The sequence below is a fragment of the Vipera berus genome (assembly GCF_964194415.1).
Source record: "Vipera berus genome assembly, chromosome: 4".
Taxonomy (NCBI): Eukaryota; Metazoa; Chordata; class Lepidosauria; order Squamata; family Viperidae; genus Vipera; species Vipera berus.
The window spans coordinates 119,506,833-119,519,024 of record NC_138206.1 but is presented as its reverse complement, the minus strand read 5'-3'; the positions used below and the strand labels follow the sequence as shown (position 1 = coordinate 119,519,024).

Genomic DNA, 12,192 nt, shown 5'->3' with positions numbered 1-12,192 from the left:
TGCTGGAAAAGTAGGAGAAGGAGAAAGAGATGGAGCAGGAGAAGGAGAAAGAGGAGAAGGTGAAGGAGATGGAAAAGGAGAAGAAGGACAAGGTAAAGATGATGGTGAAGTTGCAGGAGACAGAAAAAGGAGGAGAAGAAGAAAGAGATGGAGCAGGAGATGGAGAAGGAGAAGGAGAAATAAGAGAAGGAGGAAAGGTGAAGGAGATGGAAAAGGAGATGAAGGAGAAGGTAAAGATGATGGTGAAGTTGCAGGAGACAGAAAAAGTAGGAGAAGGAGAAAGAGATGGAGCAGGAGAAGGAGAAAGAGGAGAAGGTGAAGGTGAAGGAGATGGAAAAGGAGAAGAAGGACAAGGTAAAGATGATGGTGAAGTTGCAGGAGACAGAAAAAGGAGGAGAAGAAGAAAGAGATGGAGCATGAGATGGAGAAGGAGAAGGAGAAATAAGAGAAGGAGGAAAGGTGAAGGAGATGAAGGAGAAGGTAAAGATGAAGGTGAAGATGAAAGAGACAGAAAAGGAGGAGGAGAAGGAGAAAAAGGAGAAGGTGAAGGAGACGGAAAAGGAGAAGAAGGCGAAGGCAAAGATGAAGATGAAGGAGACAGAAAAGGAGAAGAAGGAGAAGAAGGTGAAGGAGATGGAAAAGGAGGAGAAGATAAAGATGAAGGTAAAGGTGAAAGACAGAAAAAGGTGGAGAAGGAGAAAGAGATAGAGCAGGAGATGGAGATGAGAAGAAGGAGAAGGTGAAGAAGATGTAAAAGGAGGAGAAGGTAAAGGTGAAGGTGAAGATGAAAGAGACAGAAAAGGAGAAGGAGAAAAAGGAGAAGGTGAAGGAGACGGAAAAGGAGAAGAAGGCGAAGGCAAAGATGAAGATGAAGGAGACAGAAAAGGAGCAGAAGGAGAAGAAGGTGAAGGAGATGGAAAAGGAGGAGAAGATAAAGATGAAGGTAAAGGTGAAAGACAGAAAAAGGTGGAGAAGGAGAAAGAGATAGAGCAGGAGATGGAGATGAGAAGAAGGAGAAGGTGAAGAAGATGTAAAAGGAGGAGAAGGTAAAGGTGAAGGTGAAGATGAAAGAGACAGAAAAGGAGAAGGAGAAAAAGGAGAAGGTGAAGGAGACGGAAAAGGAGAAGAAGGCGAAGGCAAAGATGAAGATGAAGGAGACAGAAAAGGAGCAGAAGGAGAAGAAGGTGAAGGAGATGGGAAAGGAGGAGAAGATAAAGATGAAGGTAAAGGTGAAAGAGACAGAAAAAGGTGGAGAAGGAGAAAGAGATAGAGCAGGAGATGGAGATGAGAAGAAGGAGAAGGTGAAGAAGATGTAAAAGGAGGAGAAGGTAAAGGTGAAGGTGAAGATGAAAGAGACAGAAAAGGAGGAGGAGAAAAAGGAGAAGGTGAAGGAGACGGAAAAGGAGAAGAAGGCGAAGGCAAAGATGAAGATGAAGGAGACAGAAAAGGAGAAGAAGGAGAAGAAGGTGAAGGAGATGGAAAAGGAGAAGATAAAGATGAAAGTAAAGGTGAAAGAGACAGAAAAGGGTGGAGAAGGAGAAAGAGACAGAGCAGGAGATGGAGATGAGAAGGAGAAGGAGGAGAAGGTGAAGAAGATGTAAAAGGAGGAGAAGGTAAAGGTGAAGGTGAAGATGAAAGAGACAGAAAAGGAGGAGGAGAAGGAGAAAAAGGAGAAGGTGAAGGAGACGGAAAAGGAGAAGAAGAAGAAGGTAAAGCTGAAGACAAAGGAGACAGAAAAGGAGAAGGAAATCTCCTAGGGTTGGCACAGAAATTGCATGGGCTTTTCAATACAGTCACCAGGAGTAATTTCCAAGAGTGAAATCATTATCTATAACAATTAGTACATAACTAAAACGTCTCTACTGATACCAGAAGGGATGCGGTGGCTCAGTGGGTTAGGATGCTGAGCTTGTCGATCAGAAGGTCGGCAGTTTGGCGGGTCGAATCCCGAGTGCCGCATAGCAGAGTGAGCGCCTGTTACGCGTCCCAGCTTCTGCCAACCTAGCAGTTCGAAAGCATGTAAAAAATGCAAGTAGAAAAATAGGGACCACTACGGTGGGAAGGTAACAGCGTTCCGTACGCCTTTGGCGTCTAGTCATGCCGGCCACATGACCACGGAGACGTCCTCGGACAAGCGCTGGCTCTTCGGCTTTGAAACGGAGATGAGCACCGGCCCCTAGAGTCGGAAACGACTAGCACGCATGTGCAGGGGAACCTTTACCTTTACCTTACTGATACCAGTGAGGACTTTTCCATTCAAGCCCTGAATAAGATTCAGATAGTGGATGAAAGACATTCCTTTCTCTTTCCCCTCAGTTTTTCCTTTGTCCTTAAAGAAGAAGAGATGGTGGTCCCTGCTGACTACGTCTCCATTACAAGGTATGGTTCACTGTCAAACCATTTACCATTCAAGAGGAAACATTTTCCAGGCAATCCCAAAGTTGGAGCTCTGCTCTTCACACCATTTCAACTGCATTGAATTTTCATTAGTGGAAAACCGATCAACAATGTCGTGGCACTGTGCCTGGAATTTGCAGAGAATCTACAGAGACTTCCTTATCATCTCTGAGTATCGCAATAATTTTTTATGTGCATGATGGGAAACCATAATTAAATTGAGCTCGTATCACTGGAATCCACTAATGTCGGTGTAAAAAGAAGAAAAAAATTAAAAAAAAATGGAATGCTTTAGGGAGGCCGAGCCAATGTGGAAGATACAGAACTAGGAAATCAAAACAGAAGAAAGTGATGGGATTTTCTAGCAAACAAATTATTTTTGTTATTATTTTGTATTATCATTTATGGAAGGGAGACACAGTTCTACTTAGAACCCCAGCTGGAAGCATCAAATTACAGTTCAAGTGCGAATATATATTTCTGCAACTCAAATGTGCAATCTAAACTGGATTTCCTCCCCCCCACACACACACACCTTTATTGTTTCAGCCTAGAGTGGTCTATCTATCTGTCTGGGTTTCAGAAGCAGCTTACAAAACTCAATATCAGAAATATCCGTAACAAATTCTGAGGTTTGTAAGCTGTTTCAGAGAAAGAGAGAGAGAGAGAGAGAGAGAGAGAGAGAGAGAGAGAGAGAGAGAGAGAGATCTTCATTCTGTCTAGTGACAATAAGGTTGTGATCAATGAGCCTATTGATGTCAGCCAAGAAATTGCATCTTACACTTCCATTTAGACATATTTGGGAAATAAGGAATCAAGACTATAGTCAGGGCCATCATCGGCATCTGAGATTTTAAGATCTGTTTCTTTGAAATGAGAATTTAAAGAAAGATGCATGAATAAAGAAAAGGATTCCGGATTCCTTTCAGAGCCAAAGGAGATAAAGAAAAATCTATAGATCCACCCAGCACTTGGAAATCTTGGCGAGATTAAATATGTTGTTCGTCCATACCTTCCAACCTTCAACATAATTCTACTCGTGTGAAGGCCAGCACTTACCTAGGGGTAAGAAACTACAAGTTTTAAAATTAATTACATTTTCTCTTCAAAATAATAATAATAATAATAATAATAATAATAATAATAATAATAATAATAATAATAATAATAATAATAATAATAATAATAATAATAATAATAGATGAAACAAAAGTTTACCCTCAAATAGCAGTGCTTAAGTTTGTAAGTTCTACCTTGCATCCATTTCTGATCATCACCATACAGAAGAAATGGGGGGGGGGCAAGAAAAGGTGCAGAGAAGAGCAACGAAGATGATTTGGTGTAGGGAGGCTAAATCCTAAGAGGGATGGTTGAATTATCTATGGAGATTCTCAGTCATCCAGGTCACGGCTCTCTCAAAGATGCTTTTCCCAGAGACAACTGGACTTTCCTGTTTTTCATTGAAGAACAGTGGATTTAATTCTTTGAAGATGCTTTGCTTCTCATCCAAGAAGCTTTTTCAGTTCTAATTGAAGTTTCCTCACCGGTCAGGTAGACCTGAAGAAGATTCTTGGATGAGAAATGAAACATCTTCAAAGAAAAACAAGAAAGTCCAGTCCCCTCTTGAAAAAAAAGCATCTTTGAGACGATAAATGGTTGAAGGGATGAGTTATGTCTAGTGGTCTAATAAAGAAAAAAAGATTAGGGGGGACATGACAGCCATCTTCCAGTACTTGAGGGGCTGTCACAAAGAAGAGGGGGTCGATTTATTCTTAAAAGCAACTCAGGATAGGACAGAAAGCAATATGGGAAAGTTCGTCAGAGGAAGATTCAACCTGGAACTAAAGAGGAATTTCCCGACCGTGGGAACAATTGCATTCCCGACAGTGGGAACAATTGTGGGTGCTCCATCCAGGAAAAGATTGGACAGTCATTTATCTAGGATGGTATAAGAACTCCTAGATCGGCAGGGGATTAGACTAGAAGATCTTTAAGGTCACTTCCAGCTCTAGGATTCCATGATTCCGTGTCTATTTTGTTGCACCGTCCCTCCCCGATACACCAACATTGCTTCTATTTTTTTCCATTTGCTCTTTGTGCCAATTAAAAGACCACTTTCGTGGGAGATATTTCTGCAAAGAGTTTATTCCCTGTGAGGGCCACTTAAGGTCATGGGCAAGTTAGTCACAGGAGCGACAAATGAGTCTTCCCAGCATACGAAAGAGGAATGGGATCCTAAGACATTTCATAAAGCGTCCTTATTCTTGACAGAAAGAGAAAGGGGAGTGGGGGGAACCCCCCCCCAAACCCTCAACTTTATATACGGAAGCACTTTATCAATGTTTTAGCAGCAGATCCGCACACTGTGTTTGTGACGAGATAAGATGGTGTGCGTTTTGACAGAAGTGTTGGATATCTGGGCAAATGCGCCCCGTTCTGCCTCGGGTCAAGGTGTCATGTTTTCATGCCGTTTAAATTAAAACCATCTCACAGTTTCCAAGCAGCCTGAAATCTACCAGTGACAGCCGGTGATGTAATTGTTGGATGTTTGGAGACCCAACATTCATGTCTTTGTTTTCCCCATTCTCCATTTGACACAGATGGTCTCTTTCCATGGAAGGCGTATTTATAGTTAGCTTTGACCAACGTCCCTCCAGGCCATAGTGGCAGGGAGGCGAGCAAACACGTGAATTTTGATGGTGAAAACTCTTCTTCTTCCCCCTCCCCCTCCTTTTAATGGATCGATCAAGAGATTTCAGCTTGTAGCAGTCTAAATAGCTACTGTAGATAGATGCAGGAGAGCAGCTTTTAGAAATGGCAAGACTTTTATCAGTGAATTGTGGTGGGGGGAGGGAAACAAACCCGTGGAATATTGGAGCATTGTTGTTGAAACTGTTTTTTTTAAATAAAAGCAGTTGAATTCTTCTTTGCAACGTCCTCTTTACCATCAGGGACTGATTAAAAAGAAAGCTGTGTCACCAAAAGCAGGAGATCTAAATTTCTCAAATGCTAAGGTGTTATGTATGTGTGCACTCTGAGAGCAAGCAACTAAATTTTTTTTAATGTGTGCCAATGTGCCCACAGTAAAAAATGACAATTGGTCTGCCTGCCTGCCTGCCTGCCTGCCTGCCTACCTACCTACCTACCCACCTACATATCTATCTATCTATCTATCTATCTATCTATCTATCTATCTATCTATCTATCTGTCTGTCTGTCTGTCTGTCTGTCTGTCTGTCTGTCTGTCTGTCTGTCTGTCTGTCTGTCTGTCTGTCTGTCTATCTATCTATCTGTCAGAAGAGCACAGCAAGTATGCTGTTCCAAGTATTATTCATGCTTTCAGTAATTGAGTAGAATAAAGAAAAAATTAAACCAGTATACAAAGTCACAAAGAGGAAAAAAACAAACATAAAGCCAAAAATGATTCTTTTGAAAAAACAACAGAAGCATGTAAGTACACACAGATGTACAGTATCTATGTATATGTAAACACACACACCCTGTTATATGTAGTTACACATATACGAATATGTATCCTGATATAATTCTACGTAAGCATTTCAGTGCACGGTAATTATATTTCATTGCAATCTAGCACATTGTTCTGATGAAAAGCAGCTTAAGAACAATGCTCATTTAAGAGACCCACCAGTAAATATGGGAAAAAAATATATTAACATTTAATGGATCTTAAGACATATTCCATAAAAAAAAGTTTAAATGCCATTCAACAAGGCCTAAATGAAGGTTTTTCTTTATATTCCTGTTCCTGATTCGCTTCCTGCGTCAAGCCTTTTTGCTGAATCAATTTATTGAAGGCCAGATAAATGAAATCCTTTAGGGAGGTGATCTGGCCAACTGCTTATCTGTCATCAGCTGTGCCTCCCTTGCTGATGAACCTGCTTTTATCTGTCCAATGTTGGAACAATATGTTCTCTTTTCCTCCCAAATCCATTATCCGGTGATCTCATTCAGTGTTAATTTGGCAAAGTCTTGTTTGAATGGGAAGCATGCACAGGAGTTAGGAATGCAAAGCATGTGAATTGAAATAATTTCAGAACTGAGATAATTACTCAAGGAAATGTGCACAATGAATTCTGGCTTTCCAAACTTTGATGGCACACAAGACCAAAGCTGATTAGGGTGCTTGCTGTGGGGGGGACAAAAAAAAAATCAAAATCAAAATCAAATATGTTTCCAAACGTTGTGTGCACACTTAATCTACACATTTACTTTAAATTCAAATAAACTCCGTTTAAGCAGGAAGAACCTAATTGCCTTTTATGAAAATAGGTGCATGCTAATTTTTTCTTTTCCCCTGAATATTTCACATCATTGTTCTCAATCATTACGAAGTCCGATACAGCATATTTCTAACTGAAATGAGGATGGAATGCTTCCCCCCTCCTTCCCCCACTACCTTTTAAATTCATTAAATGTTGTGTCAATTTGCATAATGGTGCAGCAGTCACCACAGGTTAAAGCCTTGTGTTACCTAATGTACAATGGCCCCTTTTCTGATCCAGTGTGCTTTCTGCCTGTGGCTAATGGAATTTGAACGGCCAAACATTTCACGATTAGAAAAAGATTTATTTTAAAAGGTTTAAAAAAAAAACATATCAGGGAATCTGACAGCCGTATTTCTTCTTCGTTGAAGCGAGGGTTCATTTGGAGTGGCAGCCTCGGAAGAAACAGAATGTTGAAGAAGTTGGCAAATGTCTAGAATTACAGAGCTGGACTGGTCTACAGTTGGTTTCCTGCTGCAACCTGCTTCTTTATTCCACTGGTTGAATTCCCACTGTTAGGAAATTCCTTCCAATCTCAAATCTGAATGCTTGGATGGCTTTCTTGTGATGGCATTTTTTTAAAAAAAAAAATAGAGTGTAGACCCGGGGTAGGCAAGCTTGGCTCTTTTATGACTCATGGACTTCAACTCCCAGAATTCCTGAGCCAGCCACGCTGAGGGGAAAAGGGAGAGGTTTCCAGGCTGAGCTGTGCTGGCTAAGGAATTCTGGGAGTTGAAGTCCACGAGTCATGAAGGGGCCAAATTTCCCTCATGCTGGCTCAGGAATTCTGGGAGTTGAAGTCCACGAGTCATGAAGGGGCCAAATTTCCCTCATGCTGGCTCAGGAATTCTGGGAGTTGAAGTCCACGAGACATATAAGAGCCAAGGTTGCCTACCCCTGGGCTAGTCTAAAGGAAGGAAGAAACAGGGATGACATGATAGCAGTGTTGCAATATTTGAGGGGGTGCCACAAAGAAGAGGGGGGGGGTGTCAAGCTGTTCTCCAAAGCACCTGAAGGCAGGACAAGAAACAATGGTTGGAAACTGATCAAAGAGAGAAGCAACTTAAAACTAAGGAGAAGCAACTTAAACAAAGAGAGAAGCAACTTAAAACTAACCAAGGAGAAATTTCCTAACAATTAGAACAATTAATCAGTGGAACAGCTTGCCACCAGAAGTTGTAGGGGCTCCTACGCTGGAGCTTTTTAAGAAAAGATTGGACAACATCATCATTATTATTATTATTATTATTATTATTATTATTATTATTATTATTATTATTATTATTGTTATTATTATTATTAACAACAACAACAACAACAATGTTGGAAGGGACCTTGGAGGTCCTCTAGTCCAACCCCCTATACCATTTCAGACAAATGGCTGTCCAGTCTCTTCTTAAAAACCTCCAGCGTTGGAGCATTCACAGCTTCTGGAGGCAGGTTGTTCCACTGGTTAATTGTTCTCACTGTCAGGAAATTTCTCCTTAGTTCTAGGTTGCTTCTCTCCTTGATTGGTTTCCATCCATTGCTTCTTGTCCTGCCTTCAGATGCTTTGGGGAATAGCTTGACTCCCTCTTCTTTGGGGCAGCCCCTGAGATATTGGAACACTGCTATCATGTCCCCCCTCTTCCTTCTCTTCATTAAACTAGATATACTCAATTCCAGCAACCGTTCCTCCTATATTTTAGCCTCCAGTCCCCTAATCATCTTTGTTGCTCTTCTTAATGTAGTCAGTTTAGGTTTTTTGTTTTCTCATTAAAGGTTTTACAATAGAATATGCCTTGGATTTCCTTTTCTTTAATATTCACCATGCAAATGAACCACGGTCCATCCTCCTCTGGTCGGAATGTTAATTGTTCTGCGACAATCTTGTCTGAAATGTTGTAGATGTTGTAGATGCAACATAGAAATGAGAGAGAGAGAGAGAGAGAGAGAGAGAGAGAGAGAGAGATGTAAAAAAGATGTTGAGACTCTAGAAAGGGTACAGAGAAGAGCAACAAAGATGATTGGGGGGCTGGAGGCTAAAACATATAGGGAATGGTTGCTGGAATTGGGTATGTGTAGTTTAATGAAGAGAAGGGCTAGGGGTGACATGATAGCAGTGTTCCAATATCTCAGGGGCTGCCACAGAGAAGAGGGAGTCAAGCTATTCTCCAAAGCAACTGAAGGCAGGACGAGAAGCAACGGATGGAAAATAATCAAGGAGAGAAGCAACCTAGAACTAAGGAGAAACTTCCTGACAGTTAGAACAATTAACCAGTGAAACAACCTGCCTCCAGAAGTGGTGAATGCTCCAACACTGGAAGTTTTTAAGAAGAGACTGGACAGCCATTTGTCCGAAATGGTATAGGGTTTCCTGCCTGACCAGGGGGTTGGACTAGAAGATCTCCAAGGTCCCTTCCAACTGTGTTTTTCTGTGATCCTGTTGTACACAAATCACATCTGTTCTCTCATCTGCTATTACCTAGACCTAGGTTTACCAACTTTTGCCGAAAGCAACAGAAGTTAGGGTTGATATGAAAGATATATCTGAGATTGTTTTAAGACTCTACGGGCAGACGTTTAAAATGCCTATTTAAACTTCTTTCACCATTCTAAAACCATCCCGGCTATCACGTTATGACTGACTTATTCTCTCAAAGATAAAAAAAAGAACTTTTCTCTTTGAGAAAGACAGCCTTTTCACTCTGATTTTTTCCTTTTTTTTATCTCTGCCACTTACGTCGAGAGGTTGAAGATGGAAGATATGATTTTTCGCCTCTCTTCGGCTGATTATCTACCTCTCTGTGTTTCAGACAGCTTTTCTGTAACTGCTGGCGAGTGTCTCAAAGTAATCTTGGAAACATTGTTCTCCATCTCGTGTTTCATGCCTTTAGCCGTTATTGTAGAACAATCTCTACGGCCTCTCCAGATATATTCATGGTGATGACAATTAAGACGGCTTTTAGTCCTGACATCCCGTGGATCATCCTGTTGATTGCTTTTGCATTTGCAATCAGAAGAGCTTTTGACAGTTTCCATTTTTGTTTATAATCCAAAGAGAAGCCAGGAAGGGAAAGAGTATATTACGGAGTTATTTTTTTTTAGAGCTTGAGGATGATTTTACGCTGAATCTGCTTACGGTGAGGAATGTGAGTAGCATACTCAGTTACTGATTTTATGTTTATGTTTTGAATAGAAAGAAATTACCATCTCCCCCTGTTTATGTTGCCTACTTGGTGTCAACATTTTGACTCTCCCTTAATTGGTGACTTGTTTTAAGTTTTTGCTCTCCTCCCTTCAAGAGACTTGTCGAGAACGTGAAGCCTGTTAAAATGACTGACGCGGTTGCAACATCCATCACGCCAATAGGGACGTTTCCTCTGCTTTTCATTTTTTTAAAATTTCAGATTCAATTTTTTTTTCTTTTTCCGGTTGCAACGCCATTTTGAAAAAAATTGCTTTAAAACGTTCCCCTTGAAAGCTGCTTCCATTTTTCATAATGTGCATGTTTTTTTTTAAGGAGCTTCCTTTACTGCGGTTGAAGGAAAAGTCTTCATCATGGTTGAGTCCAAGCCAGGGATAAACAACATGGCGACTGCTTTAGAAAGAAGGTTGTAGTGTCTTTTTTTCCAGAGCCATCTTCCTGTCTGGCTCTCCTCTTCAATAAACTGCAACCTTCTTCCTAAAACAGTCGCCATGTTGTTTATCCCCGGCTTGGACTCAACCATGATGAAGACTTTTCCTTCAACAATATTTTCATCACTGCATTCATTTGGTATAGATTTTTTTTAAAAAAAAATTGGAAAGCTGTATTACCAGATTAAGAAAAATGAAGGTTTGCAATGATAACTAAGTTAAGATTTATAGTATCCCTTCTCTACCCAGAAATGTGAAGAAGTAAGTTTGGATTACAATATCCTAGACTGAATTAAAAACAGCAAAAGTAACAACTGGACATATTAAATTTTGGGGGGGGGATTATTACACGTGTATCAGTGTGTTAAAATGACCTATTTTGAGCTCATTTGGGAAGGAAGAAAGGCTACAAGGTTGAACTGCCACAATATGCACAAACAAAAAAAAATTCTTGAGACTCTAGAAAGAGTGAAGAGAAGAACAACAAAGATGATGAAGAAGCTGAAGGCTAGAACGTATGGTGAATGATTTAGGGAACAAGGTTTGTCTGTTCTAATGATGAGAAGGTCTGGTGCTGATATCCTAGTAGTCTTTCAGTACTTGAGCAGTTGTCGCATAGAGGATGGGGTCCTTCTATTCTCCAAAGCATCTGAAAGCAGGACAAGAAGTCATGGATGGAAGTTTATCAAAGAGAGATCTAACCTAGAATTAAGGAGAAATTTCCTGATAGTGAGAACAATTCATCCGTGGGACGGGTTGCCTCCAGAAGTTGTGGGTGCTCCATCCCTGGAGGCTTTTAAGAAGAGATTGGACAGATGTTTGTCTGGAATGCTCTATCTAGGAGGGTCTCCTGCTTTAGAAGACCTCCGAGGTCCCCTCCCACTCTGTAATTCTGTGATTTTGCTAATTGAGATTATAAGGATGGGTAAACAAAAGACGTTGAGCTGGTGATGTGAAGAAGTAACCCTGGTATGTTTGCAGAGATGGGCCAGCCTGGAACTTGCAAAGGCAATGTTATCTTGCTATTCATATTCTTTTCAGACAATGAGTGAGAATGATGATGGTACAAATCAAAGCAACCCAAATCAGATGTTACTTTCTCCCCTTCTTAAATGCAATATAACTCTGCTTCCCCTTTCAAGTGTCACTTCCATCATCCATAAAAGCAATACTAGCAGACGAACAGTTTAAACTTACAGTACCCCCATGTCAATAGTCTTCATGTCTCTTAAATTATATTGAAGAATCTCTTTCTCTCTCTCTTTCTTTCTCTCTCTCTCTCTTTCTCTTTCTCTTTCTCTCTGTTTTTCTCTCTTTTACTCTTTCTCTCTTTCTCTCTCTTCTCTTTCTCTCTCTTTTTCTCTCTCTCTTACTCTCTCTTTCTCTCTCTCTCTCTCTCTTACTCTTTCTCTCTTTCTCTCTCCTCTCTCTCTTTCTCTCTCTCTCTCTCCACATGCAATGAAAACACAGCAGAAAAATGCAGTAGATGTGAGAGCTGGCAGAAAATCCTTTCAATAATCTAGCATATAATAGCTTCTTAGCGTGCAAAGTGCAGACATTTTCTTGCCACTGGCCTCAATGTGCATAAAAAAAGTGTATCAGTCAATAGAATGGGCATAAAAGGAAACATAATTTCATAAAAATCAGGCTTAGTTTATACGGCTTAGCTCAAGCAGGAGACCCCAAATGGGGTCTTTATTCCACCTGGGTCCAATCTCTTCTTAAAACCCTACAATAATGGAGCACCCACAATTTCTGGAGGCAGGTTGTTCCACTGGCTAATTGTTCTCGCTGTCAGGAAGTTTGTCCTTAGTTCTAGGTTGCTTCTCTCCTTGATTAGTTTCCACCTGTTGCTTCTTGTCCTGCCTTCAGGTGGTCTGGAGAATAGCTT

At 40.7% G+C, this 12,192-nt stretch overlaps 1 protein-coding gene across 1 annotated transcript in view; it reads left to right on the top strand.

Moving 5' to 3' along the window:
* Positions 1-862: 862 nt before the first annotated feature.
* LOC308668010 (uncharacterized protein) overlaps positions 863-12,192 on the top strand; it is a gene marked incomplete at both ends in the record, with an annotated part of 237,759 nt that continues 226,429 nt past the window's right edge. Inside the window, 2 exons of the mRNA XM_081327671.1 lie at positions 863-966; positions 2,317-2,379. Of these exons, the coding sequence (XP_081183797.1) occupies positions 863-966; positions 2,317-2,379 (167 nt within the window). The remainder of the gene's footprint in view (positions 967-2,316; positions 2,380-12,192) is intronic.